Below are 20,875 nucleotides of genomic sequence, written 5' to 3' on the forward strand. Positions count from 1 at the left end.
ACATTACTTTTTTACTTGTTTTGTTGCCTGGCTATCCTGAAAATTGGGCACTTGATTCTTTCTAAAGCTTTTGTCACAAAGGGTATATACACTGCTCAAAACAATTAAGGGAACACTTAATCATTAGATTCTAACACCAAGTCAGTTAAGCTTCAGGAATATCAGTCTGTCCAGTTAGGAAGCATAAGCAATTGTGAATCAACTTCACCTGCTTTGATGCAAATGAAAGTGACAACATGTGCACTGGAGAGGCAATAGCAAGATGGCCCCCAATGAGGGAATGGGTTTTGCAGGTGATGGACATAGACAGAGACAATTGCTCTCTCATTATCCTTCCTGACTGATTCTTCTCTAGTTTGGCATTTTGCTAGTGTCCTTGTCATTACTGGTAAAGTGAGCAGGTAACCTGAAGCCGATTCAAGTTACACAGGTAGTCCAGCTTTCCTGGGTGGCTCTCCATATATGTTGTTGCATGAAGGTTTGCTGTGTCTTCCAGCACAGTCTCAAAAGTTGTCAAGGTGGACTGAATTGCATGCAACACCTGCTGCTTACACTCAAGCCCATTTCTCCTGCTGACAACCCTGGCAGTAGTGCAGCAATTTTAACTGTGCAGTACATCTGTTTTTGAACTGTAGTGCCGGTATTATCGAGGGACAAAGCTCATCAACTATGTTTCATTGCTTAGAGGTGAACTGGCACATTTTGCTTCATGGGAGTCTCCAAACCCCTCGATTGTTGATCGTGTGTCATTTCTTCGTGGCACTTGATGAACTCCCCGGTCATCAATTGAGTGTCTAAACTTTACAAGAGCTACATTTACAAGATTATTGAGATTTATAAAGGTAATTTGCTCAAATTATATTTAAAGTTTATGCAGTTAGAAACTTAATTTTGAGTTCAATTTGTTCAAAAATGATAAATTTTAATTCTTCAATTTCAAATATATTACTTTTGTATGGGCAGCTAAGATAAATCAAACATTTTCTAGGGTGCGGGACATAGAAAAGTTTGGGAATCACTGTTTAGGAGTACCGTTCTCATTTTATTCAATCCTAAAAAAAACTAAAAACAAAAACGCCCAAAAACTCTTTAGTGACTTCAGCTAAACTGGATGCAAACTAAAACTTGCCCGTTTTGTTCAGCTCTACTCATAGCTAATTAACTAATGTTTATTTTATGTGGAACGATTCATGCTCCCCAAAACTATACAAACATAAAACTTTATTGGGGAATGTTTATCTCATAGAATTGAATGTGGCACTTGGCACTACTGCATTACTTCCAGGCTGCTCTCATGCATATGGAAAAGTCATCTTGGATAAAGGAGCACTGGGATCATTGGATTGAAAGATTCTAACATCAGATTGGATGGCTAGCACACACTCCACTGCAGAAAACCTAGAAGCAGGTAGACAGCCAGCTGTGACTTTGTTTTTGACTTTCTCTTTTACAATTTTAATCTCCTCGATTGTCAACAGGCCATAGTTCATTAACTAATTAATTAATAGGCATATATTGTTGGTTTTCATTTATGTTTAATAAGTTTCTATATTGTTCTTCGTGTGTTTTAACAGATCTGCATTTATATAGGTACCCGTTTAAATTACAGGAACATTTTGAAAACACATCAGATCTCAATTGGAAAAAAAAATCATGCTGGATATCTATACTGATATGGACTGGGTAATGTGTTAGGAACAAAAGGATGCCACATCGTTTGATGGAAATGAAAATTATCAACCTACAGAGGGCTGAATTCAAAGACATCCCAAAAATCAAAGTGAAAAAATTATGTGGCAGGCTAGTCCATTTTGCCGAAATTTAATTGCAACAACTCAGAATCGTACTCAGTAGTTTTGTATGGCCCCCACATGTTTGTGTGCATGCCTGACAACTTCGGGGCATGCTTCTAATGAGATGATGGGTGGTGTCCTGATGGATCTCCTCCCAGATCTCGACCAGGGCATCACTGAGCTCCTGGACAGTCTGAGGTGCAACCTGGCAGCGTCGGATGGACCGAAACATAATGTCCCAGAAGTTTTCTATTGGATTTAGGTGAGGTGAGCGTGGGGGCCAGTCGATGGCATAAATACCTTCATCTTCCAGGAACTGCCTGTATACTCTCACCCCTTGAGGCCGGGCATTGTTGTGCACCAGGAGAAACCCAGGACCCACTGCACCAGCATAGGGTCTGACAATGGGTCCAAGGATTTCATCCCGATACCTAATAGCAGTCAAGGTGCCATTGTCTAACCTGTAGATGTCTGTGTATCCCTCCATGGATATGCCTCCTCAGACCATCACTGGCCCTCCACCAAACCAGTCATGCTGAACGATGTTACAGGCAGCATAACATTCTCCACGGCTTCTCCAGACCCTTTCACGTCTGTCACATGTGCTCAAGGTGAACCTGCTCTCATCTGTGAAAAGCACAGGGTGCCAGGGGTGGACCTGCAAATTCTGGTATTCTATGGCAAATACCAATCGAGCTCCACGGTGCCAGGCAGTGAGCACAGGGCCCACTAGAGGACATCGGGCTCTCAGGCCACCCTCATGAATTCTGTTTCTGATTGTTTGGTCAGAGACATTAACACCTGTGGCCTGCTGGAGGTCATTTTGTAGAGCTCTTCACTTCGAAGTGCTCATCCTGTTTCTCCTTGCTCAAAGGAGCAGATACCAGTCTTACTGATGGGTTAAGCTCTCCTAGAGTAACTGCCAGTCTCTTGGAATCTCGTCCATGCCCTTGAGACTGTACAGGGAGACACAGCAAACTTTCTCGCAATGGCACGTATTGATGTGCCATCCTGGAGAAATTGAACTACCTGTGCTACCTCTGTGGGTCCAGTTATTGCTTCATGCTACCAGTAGTGACACTGACCTAAGAAAAAAACAGTCAGAAAAGATGAGGAGGGGAAAATGTCAGTAGACTCCACCTGTTAAACCATTCCTGTTTTGGGGGTTGTCTCATTTTTGCCTCTCTAGTGCACCTGTTGTTAATTTCATTAACACCAAAGCCGCTGAAACTGATTAACAACCCCCTCTACTACTTAACTGATCAGATCAAAATTCATAAGAGTTTAATAAATCCAACTAATTCCAAGAGTTTAGTTTTAAGAACGCTCTTATTGCTTTGGCCCATGCACTTTCTGACCCTTCTTAGTTTGTATCAGGAACATGCAGCATAGCAGGATCAGTAATTTCTCAAAGATTGCTAACACTCTTTACAACACACTATATAATGCACTGGTAAGACCACATCTGGAGTACTGTGTGCAATTCTGGGTACCATGGTACAAGAAAGATATAGCAGCACTCGAAGCTATGAAGAGGAAAGCAACCAAGTGCATCCCAGGTCTTAAAGACATATACTACTCTGACAGAGAATTAAACCCATTTAGTCTGGAGCAGAGAAGACGACATAGAGACCTCATCCAAGTATTTAAAATCTGCAAAGGCATGGATAAAGTAGATCCGGTAACATTCTTTCAGCTTCTGGGTGAATCAAGTACTCAAGGACATCATTGGAAATTAAGGGAAAGTGCATTTTCAAATGAAGCCAGGAAGCATTTCTTTACGCAGAGAGCTGTGGGACTCTGGAACAAACTACTGAGACCTGTAGTCAAAGTAGAAACCTTGACAACCATTGCAAAGTATTTGGATGAGATATTGGGACAGTTTAGCTATTAGCTAAACAAATGGGCTTGATGGACTGATTGTTCTCCTGTCATTTGTCAAATTTCTTATGTTCTATGTACTTATGACATGGTGCCAAAATGCTTGGATACATAATGACTTTCACAAGTAACCCCTTCAGAACCAAAGAAGTGATTTAGTTTTACTAACATTACTTTTTTACTTGTTTTGTTGCCTGGCTATCCTGAAAATTGGGCACTTGATTCTTTCTAAAGCTTTTGTCACAAAGGGTATATACACTGCTCAAAACAATTAAGGGAACACTTAATCATTAGATTCTAACACCAAGTCAGTTAAGCTTCAGGAATATCAGTCTGTCCAGTTAGGAAGCATAAGCAATTGTGAATCAACTTCACCTGCTTTGATGCAAATGAAAGTGACAACATGTGCACTGGAGAGGCAATAGCAAGATGGCCCCCAATGAGGGAATGGGTTTTGCAGGTGATGGACATAGACAGAGACAATTGCTCTCTCATTATCCTTCCTGACTGATTCTTCTCTAGTTTGGCATTTTGCTAGTGTCCTTGTCATTACTGGTAAAGTGAGCAGGTAACCTGAAGCCGATTCAAGTTACACAGGTAGTCCAGCTTTCCTGGGTGGCTCTCCATATATGTTGTTGCATGAAGGTTTGCTGTGTCTTCCAGCACAGTCTCAAAAGTTGTCAAGGTGGACTGAATTGCATGCAACACCTGCTGCTTACACTCAAGCCCATTTCTCCTGCTGACAACCCTGGCAGTAGTGCAGCAATTTTAACTGTGCAGTACATCTGTTTTTGAACTGTAGTGCCGGTATTATCGAGGGACAAAGCTCATCAACTATGTTTCATTGCTTAGAGGTGAACTGGCACATTTTGCTTCATGGGAGTCTCCAAACCCCTCGATTGTTGATCGTGTGTCATTTCTTCGTGGCACTTGATGAACTCCCCGGTCATCAATTGAGTGTCTAAACTTTACAAGAGCTACATTTACAAGATTATTGAGATTTATAAAGGTAATTTGCTCAAATTATATTTAAAGTTTATGCAGTTAGAAACTTAATTTTGAGTTCAATTTGTTCAAAAATGATAAATTTTAATTCTTCAATTTCAAATATATTACTTTTGTATGGGCAGCTAAGATAAATCAAACATTTTCTAGGGTGCGGGACATAGAAAAGTTTGGGAATCACTGTTTAGGGAGTACCGTTCTCATTTTATTCAATCCTAAAAAAAACTAAAAACAAAAACGCCCAAAAACTCTTTAGTGACTTCAGCTAAACTGGATGCAAACTAAAACTTGCCCGTTTTGTTCAGCTCTACTCATAGCTAATTAACTAATGTTTATTTTATGTGGAACGATTCATGCTGAGCACTATTTCATGCCACAACTCTTTCACGCTCAATCATTTCAAATACGGTAGGCAAATTATTTATTATGTTACTTTTTCATCTCCTCACTGACCTGCTAAATAATGAGTTTTGAAAGAAGCTGGATATTACACCTTAGGCAACAGGTGTTAATGTTATGGCAATAAAATGTTTACTTTACTTTAGAGGCCTCAATCAACCCTAGGAACATGTAGGAGGTAACCTGTACTGCTGTATACGTACTATATATTTATATATTGTATTTATCTAAAGTAAGTCATAAACGACAAGGACACAATGCAGTATTTATGATTTTTTACACCGAGAGTAAAAAAAAATGTTAAGGGACTCATTTAGGAACACACAGTGAATCAGTATTGGGCACTAAGTTAGCAAATAGGCCACATAGGGAGAGAACGCAAACCACACATTAAGAAAAATAAAGACAAGTAAAGCAGAAACCTGGCAAAAATAAGTCGTGCTTCCAGTCTTAAAAATAAGGCTTATATTTTGTGATAAAGTCACTAAATTCACAAAAAAAATTTGATCAGACAAGAAGAATGAGAATTAATGGGAGAATTGGCCTTTTCTCACTCTTCAACTTTCACTTTATCTTATCTGTGTCTGACAATGCTGCGTAATTACCATTAAAAGTTGAACTAAAATGTCAAGCCTGTCAGACAAGATGGCAGCATAAATGTGTTGCTCTTGAACTCCTAGGTGAGCCCAGGGTCTCAACCCTGTGGCTGTGTCCAAGGAGAAGAATTTCAATTGAAATGGCAATAACAAAAGAAAATCACTCCTCATTCAGCAGATACTATTTTTACTGATTTGCCCTCTAGCAAGCACAGTCTAAGGAGCTGTTGAGTGATGGCTAGACAGTCGAGTAATGTGTAATTCATAAGGTGAAAGCATTTGCTGATAAAACACAATGACAATTCGTTTTATCCCTGCATTTCGTGCTTTTTGCAATTTCAAGAAAGGGAATTCGATTTGCAAAGCAACAGAGCAGATGTCAGATGTCAGCAGGTATGTGTCGTCAGGCAAGAAAAGGGACTTTCAAATTGTATGCATGGCCAATTTCAGCTTTAGACTGATTTAATAGTAAAGGTTGCATGTCTCCATTGAGCCAATCACAAATCTCAGTGGTCTAAATAAACAGGCCTGTAATTGGGCAAGCATTAGTGTCTTGTTCAATGGCATTAATCCGGATTTAATTATGCATGAAATGAGTACCTTGGTAATTAATCATTGATACGCTGGATGCTTGAGTGATTTGCATTATGTGAGGTAAGTTAAATATAGACATTTGATAGATTGGCTATATTAATAAATGCATATCTAAAGAAATAAAACTCATTTTCAAATAATGGGAAACAAAACCAGTTGTGTGTGCAAACCCTTGTCTGTCTCACTTTTAAAAGCTAGAGATATGTACTCCCGTGATTTCTGAACAAAACTGGACAACATACTAATAACCACATTGATGTATAAAAAATGTATAGTATAGTATATATTAAAGTATAATATTATATTTATGAGTGACACAAATCTTAATAAATCAGCTTAACAGCACTTTAGGCCAACTACTGTCAGATACATTTTCTTAATTATTTCATTATTTCAATTATTTATTAGAGCTGCTAACTTTAAGGTAAGTAGCATTAATGTAGTTAAGGAGCAGAAGCTCCTTTGTAAAAACTCACTTGAAACTCAGAAGAACTTTTTATTGGTTGAAACTCAATATACAGTCTAATGTCTGACACCTTATATTCCAAATCGTAACCTTAATCCTCAAATGAGTATCTCCTTAGAATTCCAAGAACAAAACTTAAAAGAAGTGGTGAGGCGGCCTTCTGCTGCTATGCACCTAAAATCTGGAATAGCCTGCCAATAGGAATTTGCCAGGCTAATACACTAGAGCACTTTAAAAAACTGCTAAAAACACATTACTTTAACATGGCCTTTTCATAATTTCACTTTAACTTAATCCTGATACTCTGTATGTTCAATTCATCATAATAACTATTCATGGTGGCTCTAAAATCCGTACTGACCCCTACTCTCTTCTGTTTCTTTTTCCGGTTTCTTTGTGATGGTGGCCTGCGCCACCACCACCTACTCAAAGCATCATGATGCTCCAACAATGACAGATGGATTAAAAGCCAGAAGTCTACGTGACCATCATCATCAAGTCCTTCTGTGAGAACCCTAAATCCAAAGAGGACTGTTTCACTTATGTTAGGTAGAATGCCCAGAGGGGACTGGGCAGTCTAATGGTCTGGAATCCCTACAGATTTTATTTTTTTTTTCCAGCCGTCTGGAGTTTTTTTTTTGTTTGTTTTTTCTGTTCACCCTGGCCATTGGACCTTACTGTTATTCTATGTTAATTAATGTTGACTTATTTTATTTTCTTACTGTGTCTTTTATTTTTCTGTTCTTCATTATGTAAAGCACTTTGAGCTACTTTTTGTATGAAAATGTGCTATATAAATAAATGTTGTTGTTGTTGTAAACTAAAACCTAAAGCATATCCACAGGTTTCTCACTGTTTTCCTCCTCTTTAAAACACCTACATTATATTTTCTCAACAAACTTGGCAAACCAACCCTACTAACCAAATCTCTGAGTAGTCAAGAACAGCTTTGCTTGACTGGCAATCCATTCTAGGCAGTGTTTCATTAGAACATTAGAACACTCTAGACGAGAACAGGCCATTCAGCCCAACAAAGCTCGCCAGTCCTATCCACTTATTTCATCCAAGAAAACATCAAGTCGAGTTTTGAAAGTCCCTAACGTCTTACTGTCTACCATACTACTTGGTAGCTTATTCCAAGTATCTATCATTCTCTGTGTAAAGAAAAAAACTAATGTTTGTGTGAAATTTACCCTTAACAAGTTTCCAACTGTGTCCCCGTGTTCTTGATGAACTCATTTTAAAATAACAGTCTCGATCCACTGTACTAATTCCCTTCATAATTTTAAACACTTCAATCATGTCACCTCTTAATCTTCTTTTGCTTAAACTGTAAAGGCTCAGCTCTTTTAATCTTTCCTCATAATTCAACCCCTGTAGCCCTGAAATCAGCCTAGTCGCTCTTCTCTGGATCTTTTCTAGTGCTGCTATGTCCTTTTTGTAGCCTGGAAACCAAAACTGCACACACTATTCAAGATGAGGCCTCACCAGTGCATTATAAAGGTTGAGCATAACCTCCTGTGACTTGTACTCCACACATCGTGCTATTTAACCTAACATTCAGTTAGCCTTCTTAATGGCTTCTGAACACTGTCTGGAAGTCGATAGCTTAGAGTCCACTATGACTCCTAAATCCTTCTCATAAGGTGTACTCTCGATTTTCTGACCGCCCATTGTGTATTCAAACCTAATATTTTTACTTCCTATGTGTAATACTTTACATTTAATGACATTAAATTTCATCTGCCACAAATCTGTCCAAGCCTGTATGCTATCTAAGTCCTTCTGTAATGATATAACGGATTCGAAATTATCTGCTAATCCACCTCTCTTGGTATCATCTGCAAACTTAACCAGCTTGTTACTTATATTCATATCTAAATCATTTATCTTTATTAAAAATAGCAGTGGCACCAGCACTGACCCCTGTGGAACATCACTCTTAACAACGGCCAGTTCTGATGAGGTTCCTCGCACCATCACCCTCTGCTTCCTGTGTCTGTGGCAGTTCTGCACCCATCTAAAAACAGCACCCTGAACTCCCACTTCTTTTAATATAGCCATACAGCCTTCAACACACAGTTATCCTGTGTTATTTAGAGAGGAAACTTGATGGCATGTCTTTAGACTGAAGGAGGAATTACAATTTAGAGAAAATAAATCTGTGATAACGTTGAAAATAGAAACTGGGAATACATATAAAAAAACACTAGGAAACCATGCAACATTTTTATGCTAAGTAAAACCGAAAGAAACCCATGGAGAAACAGAAAATATCTGCAGTCTCTTCAGCACAGTGACTCTGACAGGCAAAATACTGAAGGCGTTCTCACATAATGTAGTTCTATGTTTTAGTGTTTTGAGTCCTTTATGCAGACAGTCAGTCATTCAAGAATCAAAGCTAGCCTAAGGGCATTTTTCCTGTTGGTAAGATGATGTACAGTATTTTCATTTCTTATTCTTATATATTGTAAAGGAGGATGTAGTCAGACTGCTAGTGATAATTGTTCTGACTGGGAGGCTGTTATAGCAGGACAGAGGGTAAGACTGCATCGAGGGACCATGTGTTCCCCTATTACTTTGGATGAAAGTATCCCTCAGGTGTGGCTACCATTTGGACACCCGAAAAATCCCATTAGAGATGTAGCTCTGGTGGACAGACCTGTTATGGAATCTTCAGTGATGTCTGAGGTAGCTGCTGGGAACAAGATCCCCTAATCAGGTAGCAGTTCTGCCTGACCTGGAATTGCTTTCTAGTTACAGTGTTGGTGTGCTAGAAGTACTCGCAGGTCCAGGTTAAAAGGAGCCCTTCACCTCACTCAGGTGAGTTTGAATCAGGAGTGGAGAACGGTAAATTTCACCTGGAAGGAGTGAAGGAGAAAGAATTCGACTGGTGCTTGTGTAAAGGTAAAGCATTTACAGTATAAGATGCTTGTTTAAATAAATGAGTCTTTTAAACCTGGAAGCGTCTTTGGTGTAGTTTTCTCTGAGGTTTGGGTAGTCTGAGAAGCCCCATACAGGCCACAGTATCTTAAACAAAATATCCAGCCTGTTAGAATTCCATAAGTGTTACTAGAAGCATTAAAACTTCTTTAGCTTGTTAAAATTCCATTATACAGTATGTTATTAGCAACTTCTTCTTCTTCTTCTTTCGGCTGCTCCCATTAGTGGTCACCACAGCAGATCATCTTTTTCCATATCTTCCTTTCCTCTGCACCTTGCTCTGTTACACCTACCACCTGCATGTCCTCTCTCACCACATCCATAAATGTTCTCTTAGGCCTTCCTCTTTTCCTTTTTCCTAGCTGCTCTATCCTTAGCATCCTTTTCCCAATATACTCAGCATCTCTTCTCTGCACATGTCCAAACCAACGCAATCTCGCCTCTCTGACTTTTTTCTCCCAACCGTCCAATCTGAGTTGACCCTCTAATCTACTCATTTCTAATCCTATCCATCCTCGTCACACTGAATGCAAATCTTTAAATCTTTAACTCTGCCACCTCCAGCTCTGTCTCCTGCTTTCTGGTCAGTGCCACCGTCTCCAGCCCATATAACATAGCTGGTCTCACTACCGTCCTGTAGACCTTCCCTTTCACTCTTGCTGATATCCGTCTGTCACAAATTACTCCTGACACTCTTCTCCACCAATTTCACCCTGCCTGCTCTCTCTTTTTCACCTCTCTTCCACAATACCCATTACTCTAAGTTAATTACAATTAATTCATTAATCCATTCTAGTTAGTGTGATTCAGAGTGACATTCAGACACACTCCAGCTGACCAATCAACAGTATGTTATCAGCAACATTTACACCAAAAAAAATCCTAAAACATTTCATTTAAATTGACAGATTGTAACAAAACCCCAAATATTACTCCAACTACTACAGACAAACTATGCTGAAATACAATAGCAACATTCATTGAATATTGATTGAAACAGGTGGTAAAGTGGCACAGTGATTAGCACTGCTGCTCAGCTAAGCTTACACCAATGGAGAATAAAGAAAAGTGAAATTAAAATGAAATCAGCTATTCAGTTATATGAATTAATGAATGATAATGGATTTTATTTTCTATAACCTTGTAGCAGAAATGTGGTTCAGTGTTTAGAACTGCTGCCTCACATCCCCTGAATTTGAATCCTGACCTGGTCAGTCTTGGTTTGCACTCTCTCTCTCTCTCTCTCTCTCTCTCTCTCGCTCGTGTGATGGGTCAGCTGGAGTGTGTCTGAATGTCACTCTGAATCAGACTAAGCAGAATGGATTCTTTTATAACTCTTACAGGTGTAGTGAGAAGTCAAGCAAAATGACACTATTTATTGGCTAACTGGAAAGATTACAATCTGCAAGTTTTCGAGGCAACTCAGTCCCCTTCTTCAGGCAAGATATTGATTATATTGATTGATTACATCTTGCCTGAAGAAGGGGCCTGAGTTGCCTCGAAAACTTGCAGATTGTAATCTTTCCAGTTAGCCAATAAATGGTGTCATTTTGCTTGACTTCTCGCTACATTCATAATGGCTAACACAGTGCAACACCCTAGTACTTAATAACTCTTAGAAAAGCAGATCATCAATCATATTACTACCAGAAATTTCAAACAATGAAAGGTGTGGCAGTAAGGGGCGCTAGTGCTTCCTTGAACCCTCAGGTACAACTCCAGACACCAGGTAAAAGTCCAAGACTCTTTATTGTATACTGTCAATGTGCACAAAGCACCCTTCACACTACTCATCCAATAAATCAATTCAACACAACACTATAATCACTCCTCCTCGCCCAGACACTTTGCTCCTCTCCCACCCAGCACAGCTCAGCGTCTGGACTGAGGCATTGTCCTTTTATAGCCCCTGACCCGGAGGTGTTCCTGTCCCATCAGCCCACAGTTCCTTATTCCTTCCAGGTCAGGGCAATCAGTCCTTTTCTTCAACCCGGGAGCACGTCGTTCCTTCCCGTCACATGACCGTGACGTACTCCCGGGTCATATGGCACAAAAGAGCCCATAAGCCCCCCCACAGCGACTCCTGGTGGCCCCCAAGGTATCCAGCAGGGCTGTGAATAAACACTACAAAGTCCATAAGGCCCTGCTGGACCTCGGGGCACGATCCTGCTGTCGGGAGAGCTCCTCCTGGCGGCCTGGGGTTGAAGACCGGCATGGGAAGCCGGCAGTCCTCCACAAAGGCATTAAAAAAGTTCCTAGTATCCTAGTATTAAAGGTTTACCTTCTATAGCATAATTATGAAAAATATGTTGACTTCAATTTAATTCTAATTTGTAAAATTCTAATTTATAATAGTATAACTTTATTATTATTAATACTATCTCTTATAATATTTACACTTTTTCCTTGAATATGTTATTACATATGCACTTTTAGGACCAAATTTTTAAACAATTTCATATGTGTGTTCAGGTTGCGGTTGTGATTCTAATTGTGTGCATTACATTACATTAGAATACATTTTAAAATATTTGATATCTCTTGCCTTGTGCGTAACCCTAGCTATTCCTTCAACAGCTTTCTTTGGTAACCTTCTGTGTCCCAACCTATTTTTTTTCTGTGCTTCCTCTCTTGATTGTGTTCTCATAAAGCTCAAACTCATTTTGAGACATGTTGCTTGCCTTCTTTACATTTTTTGACTACCACCTATGGTAGACGGGCCCCTCTTACCTCCTGTAAAAACATCATTCATATTCTTGAGAAAACTTCCCGTGTTTGAAGGCAACTCTCAGGGTTCCTCCTATGCCTTTCCTCAGTATCCTCATGTGTCTCAACATCTCTTGCTCTGCGCTTGTTATCTGTATGACATTTGACTGAGCAAACAAACCAAACTTGTAGCAGTGCTACATGATTAATGTCATCATAAATGTATATTGTGCTGACTCCTGTCTTGTGCAGCATTGTCCTGTTTACGTGGTGTGTGTGTGTATGTAAATATGCTCCCCTGGAAACAATGGGGGGAAGGATAACACTGTGGAACCATGGCCCCTCACAATAATTGGTTCTGTCAATTCCATCACCTGCATGTGATCATTCACTATTTAAACAGAAGGACTGGAAGGAAAAAAATAAATAAATCCCATTCTACTAGACTGCCAACTCACTACAGAGACAGGAGAAAGCACCCATTCAAACCATTCACAACTTTGTTTACCTGCCACTTTCATCAACAACATCTTTGCACTGCAAAACCCCGGGGTTCCGGATTACGCCACTTACTGAGAATAAGCACAGTGAGACTGTTTCTTGTTGTTTGGGGAGAGGAGCAAGCCATCATTTTCATCTGTGTATTTCTGTAGAAAAATCTTTCCAGCTGAATCAGGTTCACAAACATTATCCATTTTCCGTTTAATCCTCTGGATTTTTATGTGCATTTTGTGCTTTCCGTGTGTCTTACTGAGTCCGTGTTCAATGTGGGGTCAAGGAAGGGTTTGTATTATACTGTATATTAACTTTGTGCTGCAATTTTTCTTTTTATTATTACTTTCTGCCGGACACTTTGGGGTTGAATGTTATGTTGGAGTTGGTTGGGGGATGATATATATATTGTTTGGTTTTTGTTCATGTCTTTCTTTATTAATATATACTCATTTTGTTATTTTACATACTGTTTGTTTTTGGCTTAAAGTTTATTTGGAAGAAGTACAGCTTGCCAGGTCTAATGTCCTCAACTTTCCAGGCCACGGATCTTGGTGGTGTAGCTGCCGGTTTCGGAGGGTGAGTCAGCCGTTACAAACTGACCAATCAGATTGCTTGGAAAGACCGCACACACACACACACACACACACACACACACACACACAGATATTAGTGTTTTATCACATAGATATAGATTTTGCTCAACACTTCCACATATTCACGCATACTCTCAGGGTTGGTACCTGTAATCCCACAGGGCCATGAATTTTGAGAATTTTATGTAATGAGTTTTCATCAGAAACAAAATCAACAACTGAAATATGCTGCTTGTATGAGTATTCAGACTCCACACATACATACTAGAGTTAACATTTCCTAAGTAATGGCGTACATTCATTTGAGGTTGATGGCTATTAGGTTTTCTCCCTGGGTTACAATGTTTTTTTCCTATTTCTTTTGGAAGATTTGCCCCTTTTCATTCAAATTTGCTGCAGATGACATGGAGATTGTCTTTTCCAAATATTGCCATATATTCTCAGTGGGTTTAAGGTTAAGAACTTCAGAAGGCTGCTCATAAACATTCACCTTGTTTCTTCTGACCCAATCCAGTTTTGCTTAGGCCTTATTTTTGAGATCATTATCTTGGTAAAATGTGAATTCTTTCCTAAGTTTCAGTTTTTAGATGAACTGAATAAATTCTCTTGTGATTTTGTCTGGTATCCATTTTGTTTAAACTCTAACAAGTATCCCAGTCTGTGCTGATAACAGGTTTTCCCATGTCCACTTGCTGTCATAATGATATTTCACTATATTTTTCTTGGGGCATAGAAAGTGTTATTTACCTCAGCCCTTTAGCAAAGGCTTGGCCTAAAAAACAGATTTTGGTCAGAAATGGAAATGGCAATACTCAAGGCCTACAAACTAGAGCGTAACATGTGAACTTCTGACAGTTCAATTAGAAAATTAAAAAATCACGCAGGAGTTTGCTGAAAAATTAGTAACAGCCAGCCTTGCCAAAGAAGGCAAAACAATAGGAATGAGCTCATCTTCAGTAAACTATTGTATAGATACTGCATAGTGATTTTTCATAAATGAAGCTTTATGCTCTGAAATGTGCAATTAAATAATAAATAGCTATGCTTTTCAAAGTAATTAAAATAACAAGCTTGAGATCTTTGCTAAATGTAATTGAAGTTAAGATAATAAGAAAAGAAATGTAATTAAAACAGGTAATAACACAAGGGATTTGGTGTTTATGTATTTTTATGTATGCTGTCACGCACAAGGGCATGGGAGGCAGTCAAGGGGCTCAGCTAAGGGTAAAACGCTGACTCAGAGGGTGACAAATGGTACTGATGTCTCTTCTTCCACGTCCACAGAGCGCCTGAAGGAAAAAAAATGCCCAAATGACCAGACCCTCCAACTGACCTCACTTTCGCCAAATCCCACTGGACCCTCCTCTTCCTGTCCCCTCAATATAAAGCTCACCACTTGCCTCCCACAGTCAGTCGCAATCAGGATTCAGTCATTAAAGGCTATTCTCGCATTCAAATCTTATTAAGAATTAACTTCTTGTTAACAAACGGGGTGGAACCCCAAACCTTTTTTTGTGTACTTTTGTGTTTTTTCCACAATGTTTAATTAAAGAAAGATGAAAATACTGAAGTTGATCATATGGGAATTCTCCTTTTAAGAATAGAGGTTGTTGAACAAAAAAAAGAAAAAGTTGAACATATTTGTTCAGAATCTGGGGGATGAAAAGAGAATCTCTGTGTCAGTGCTACAGAATTGTGAGGCCTTTCCTTCCTTATTACTTGCACATTAACTGTATTATGAAGGCTATATATTATATAGAAAAGTTTGATTATTCTATTTGATATTATATTAATATATTGTTATTTTATTGTAATCAAATAAGAACAAATCTTTTTAAAATTATTTTGGCCTAGACTCTTTTTTTTTTTTATCTCAGATTTTCAGGTTGGGCGATGTCCAGCAATGTGGTTCTCACTGAAAGATAAAGCAGATTTAGGGACTTAGTGAAACATTATCACCTGCTGGGTGAACCTTAATATTTCTAAGGTCAACATTGCTTCCAGACCTCTAACTTCTATTACTAAGAAAGGGAGACAGACAACCTGGGTTACCCCACAAGCCCCACTGAGGATAGGTTGGCACTTTGAAATTTACCCAGAAAGTCTTGGTCCATTTTTATCATGAGGCCTTATGTCTCTTATGCTTTATGCCAGACTCCAGGCAGAAGACTTAAGAGGATTCTTTTTTGAATAATGGCGTAGTACCCTCTCATATTGTATAGGTGTTACCCAGGACTTGTGATATACTTTGACTAATGCACATTTATTTCATTTTAGGTCTGCTTAACTGTGTTCATCATTCAAGGTGTTTATTGACCTGTCTGATGTTTTCTTCATTACTCTCGTTCTTATTTGGAGACCTAATTTTGAAAGGCGTTTATTTTTAGGCAGCTGCTGCTTCTTGATTTTTGATCCTGCATAACTGAGATGGAAGTCGTAACACTTACATTTGCATGTATCTTATTTTTGGCAGGTTTCAGAAAATAAGGAATTTTATCACTTTATCTTTGACTTCATAAGAATGTTTTTACTCTTCATTTCAATCACATCCTTTGTATGGCCAAAGCCATATAAGTAGAGTTTTTATTCACACAATATTTCAGTGACTTTAATTGTGCACAGAGTGTAAATAAACACTACTGGGGCTCCTTTACACCAACAGCAATACGTCTGCATAATGCCTTACTGTGACTGTGACAGCCAAGTCAGACCTTTTCTTTGTTTTGAATTTTCCAGTCATTCCAGTGTGTGTTCAGACCAAACTGTGTGTGTGTTTATTTATCTATTTATTTAAAGAGCATCTGTAAAAAATCCAAATTTCCCCTTGGGGACAAAGCAAGTTATATCTATGCATTTATTGTCCTAATATCTCTACTGTGGCATTTGGGACATGATGGTATTGGAGTGGCAGTGGTTCTTAAACTACACCTTCCACCACATCAAAGGATCTCCTCTTCCCAAATTGTACCTTACTTTTAAAACATCTGTGCAGACAAAGTAGAAGATCAGGATGATGCCTCAGGCTGTATTGATTACTTTATAACCTGTGAACAGATGTGCATCCCTGGAATTAGGAACTGCCAAATTGGTTTATAGCTTGGGAAAGGAAGAAATGCTGGACATACTTAAAAGATCAAAAACTTTAAGTGAAGTAATTTATCATAATGACAGCCAGCCAATAAAATGTGTGTGACAAGATGTGTTCTGGATTTCCATGTGGAATTTTAAAATAAATATAGCTTGTCTGAGGGACAAAACAGAGAGCGATGCTAGAAGAAGAAACAGCGACGACCAAAGAGAGATGTCTGGAGTGGGTGAGAATAAAGTGACACCATTTTCATCCGATCGTCAGCAGAAGCAGCTCATGAACAATACTGATTGCTAGATCAAAAGCCGCCCAAGAACACTTTGATAATTTTCATAAGGTTTTTCTAAAGATTATACGTATATAGACTTTGCCATCTACATTTTCTTTTACACTGTCCTCTGTTGGTATTATTGTTCTTTAATAAATACCAAGTTGCTTTTAACTTTCTTTCCATTGTCTTTATATCTAGAGTGTTAGGTGCATTAGTGATTCTAAATTGTCATAGTGTATGCTTGGTGTGTGGGTATGTGTGTGTGCACCCTGCGGTGGGCTGGCACCCTGCCCAGAGTTTGTTTCCTGCCTTGCTCTCTGTGTTGGCTGGGATTGGCTCTAGCAGGCCCCCGTGGCCCTGTAGTTAGGATATACTGGGTTGGATGATTAAAGTAATAAAGTAAATATTTAGAGCACCTGGAGTAGTAAGGAAGTGCCATGTGATCCGAACCGTAAGGTTTATCAGCTGAGGATGAAGAACTCTGTCCAGTAGTGAGCAGTGTGCTAAAGTAAGACATCAGTGGTTGATAAATGGCCTATAGCCAAGGATATAGAGGCTTTGTCTATTTAAATATACACTTGGAGGCCAAAGTAATATTTAGGTCTGAGATATACAGTATCTAAGACATTGTAGATTGTTTGTGCCAATGATAAGTCTCTTGACTTAAAGCATTTTCTCTAGTGGTTCCAGGTATCCCTACAATCCCATGCCCACTGCAATAACTAGCAGGTAGCCCATCTATAAGACAAGCAGTTTCATTAGTCCCACCTACCAGGCTGGAGGACTTTCTTCATTAATTCTACTGTCCTCCACTGTACTACCTTTATTTCACTGTTGGGAATCATTTTAAACTCCTAGGTCACAACTTTGTCCCTCATCCCTGACAGTGTCAACAAGTTATTCAGTGGATTGTTGGGTAAGTTTGTAAAGCACTAAGTTGATTGAGTGTGGATAGATAGATAGATAGATAGATAGATAGATAGATAGATAGATAGATAGATAGATAGATAGATAGATAGATAGATAGATAGATACTTTATAAATCCCAAGGGGAAATTCACATAATCCAGCAGCAGTATACTGATACAAAGAAACAATATTAAATTAAATAGTAATAAAACTGAAAAGAATTAAAATAAAATTAATGTTCGCATTTACTCCCCCGTGTGGAATTGGATGTTGACCTTCATCACATATTTCAGACTCAGATGCTGGCCACCCATTAAAACACAAGTAACAATAAATATTTTGATTCTGATATTGGAGGCATAATTTTTCATATTTTCAAATTAATGCTTTGATAAAATTTTACTTTCACAAATTCCCAGATGTCAGTATATATAAATGAGTCTCTTTTGCACATATGGTAAAATTACTGCTCTTAAACAGCATGCATTGGAGCTTCATTTTCTTTTTCTTCTGTTGCCAATGGCTTTCAGCCAGGACTTTGCTTTCTTTACAAAATGAAAAAAAATAAATAAATAAAAATACACTACCAGAATGGTTTCTAGTTCGTGGGCATTTTTATGTGCCAATGTTAAGTCTAGTAATTGACTAACATCTCATACACAGTCTGTCTTGCTCCTACTGCTGCAAGGATGAGCTAAAGTTAGATCCTGCCAAGCTCTATTCAGTTAAGAAAGATACATATAAAGAATAAATATCACATTTGAAATACATCGTTTTCTGCAGGTCTATTCCACAACATTGGGAAACTAACCTGAAGCTTCTTATAAAATCCCAGTGGAGTGACAGCCGTAAAAGTAGAAACAGACAGCCTTGAACTGACATTGACACAAGGATCCATCCAAGAAAATCCATCCGGAAAGGGCTCACATATGAGTCAACGCCAAAGTTGTTTGTCAGGTCAAATTTCATTTGGTTGTAGGACAGTTCAATCAAGCCTTGTCCAAGACAGAACTGAGGAAGTACAATGAAGACCTGGCGGCAAGTGTCAAACATTGTCTGAAGCACCTGCAGGAAAACAAATGTAACAAATACATTTCAAGGACATTTTGTATTTATGTATTCTGTAATATAAAGTTAAGCACAGAAAATTTGGCAAGGATAGCACATACTTCATTTAGGAAGATTGTGGTACTTTTAGAGGACCACATTCAGAATAGTTACTGCCTTCTTTTAACTTAGTGACAGCCTTCATTTCACTCATTCTCTTTTTATAAGCCTGCTCAAAGCCAAGAAGCTACTGCTGTGGCTTGTTTCTGTGAGAATATATCTCTATAAATATAAAATCCAACGTTTGCCTGTCTGTCTGTCTGCTTTTCACGAGAGTGTACTTAATGGATTTAGATTGGTTATTTTTCTATAATTTGCTTGAATATTCCAGTTGATTTTGCAGTTTCTCATTGTGCTTATTATAGTTCGGTTGCGGCACTGATTTATTCGCGCAAATCCAAGAGACATACAGTGGGCCGAGGGGAGAGGAAGCCAGGTGGGGCCCTTCTCATTCACGTGGCAGCCTCTGTTCAAGGGCCGTGTTTTCCCTGGGCCACAAGGGGGCAGCGCCCTGGGTTGTAAGGGGGCTACTGAGATGGGGGATTCAACCCTATGCTCCACCGTGGCCACCCCCAGGGGGCGTCTGGATAGCCCCTGAACTAGAGTATGCAGCACTTCCGCCACACTCGGGACTGCTGGCGGAAGAAGAACTGAATTCCTTTGCAGTGCTTCCGCCATACCCGGAAGTGCTGCCGAATGTTAATCGGTGAGCACCTGCGACACATCTGAGGACTGGATAAAAGGAGCCACCTCACTCCAATCGAGAAGCTGGAGTCAGGTGGAAGAAGGATGGAGCTTGCCAGTGAGGAGTTGGAGGTGGGCGAAGAAGCAGTGAGGAGTCAAGAGAGACTGTGTCTGTGGTGATTTGCACATTGTGTGTTGTCTTGGGGGTTAAGGGTTGTAAATAAACGTGTGTGATTTAAGACTTTCTCTGTCAGCCTGTCGGTGTCCGGGTCCAACATGTCCACAATATATATATCCATACATAATGCTTTATATTTATATCCATTATACATAAACACACACATATACATAAATACATACATTAGTAAAAACATTATGCTAGACTGTATATATAGTATGTATATATATATATATATATATATATATATATATATATATATATATATATATATACACAGTATATATACACACAGTATATATATACACTGTTGACACACATGCATGTCAGAGTGTCACACTCCAAGTTCTTCCCAGGTATGTGGTACCACCCTGGACTGAGAGGGGGAACTGCCACTAACGGCCTTATCTTTATCTTCCACCACAGTACAGAAAAACTCCCCAATGAGGGCAACTGACTCTCTGCCCCTTCTGGTCCCTGGGCCATTAAAACAAGACAACCCAGAAAGAGGCGTTTCTTCATTCCCAAGTGACCTGCACAAAAGAGTCCCTCAATCATTCAATGTCAGACGAATTAGCCATTGTTACACTCATAGCCATGTTATTCTGATGGCCACAGTTTTTGTTTCATTTTCACATCATCGAGGGTTGTTTTTGTTCACACCTTCAAGTAAACAATGGTGGCTGGGATGGCACCCCAAAATTTGTCCTTGTTTGAGCCTGTCATTTGCTTGCACAATCACAAGAGTCAAACTTGAGAAGCAGTGGACAGCGTTCACATAGGAGTAGAAGGAGACGAAGGAGCAGTTTTAAATATTATACAGTTTTTATCCTTTGAAGGTGATTTTGTAGGATAATAACTCTTTATTTAACCATGAAACTATGTTTAGCTGAGTTATGTCTGGAGTTAGGGGCTCATAGCATATATGTGACTTTAGTATTATTAGCTCTTTGATTGCCATTAACCTCTGTGCTTCCTTAAATACCACAACATGTGCAGTGCAATAAAGTTACCTACAAATGGAACTATATAATCTAACATTCCATTAGCTTTCTTATTGCCTTCTGTAGACTGTCTGGATGCAGACAGTGATGAGTCCACTTTGAATTCTAGTTCCTTCTCATAAGTAGTACCTTCAAGTTTCAGACCTCCCATTTCAGTTCTATC

The 20,875-nt window shown here is 39.1% G+C and overlaps 1 protein-coding gene across 1 annotated transcript in view; it reads right to left on the reverse strand.

Annotated features, from left to right (window-relative positions):
• LOC120515514 (ATP-binding cassette sub-family A member 13-like) overlaps positions 1 to 20,875 on the reverse strand; it is a 449,137-nt gene that overhangs the window by 89,034 nt on the left and 339,228 nt on the right. The window contains exon 36 of the mRNA XM_039736576.1: positions 18,551 to 18,804. Within this exon, the coding sequence (XP_039592510.1) occupies positions 18,551 to 18,804 (254 nt within the window). The remainder of the gene's footprint in view (positions 1 to 18,550; positions 18,805 to 20,875) is intronic.

Source organism: Polypterus senegalus, chromosome 15, assembly GCF_016835505.1.
Source record: "Polypterus senegalus isolate Bchr_013 chromosome 15, ASM1683550v1, whole genome shotgun sequence".
Classification (NCBI taxonomy): Eukaryota; Metazoa; Chordata; class Cladistia; order Polypteriformes; family Polypteridae; genus Polypterus; species Polypterus senegalus.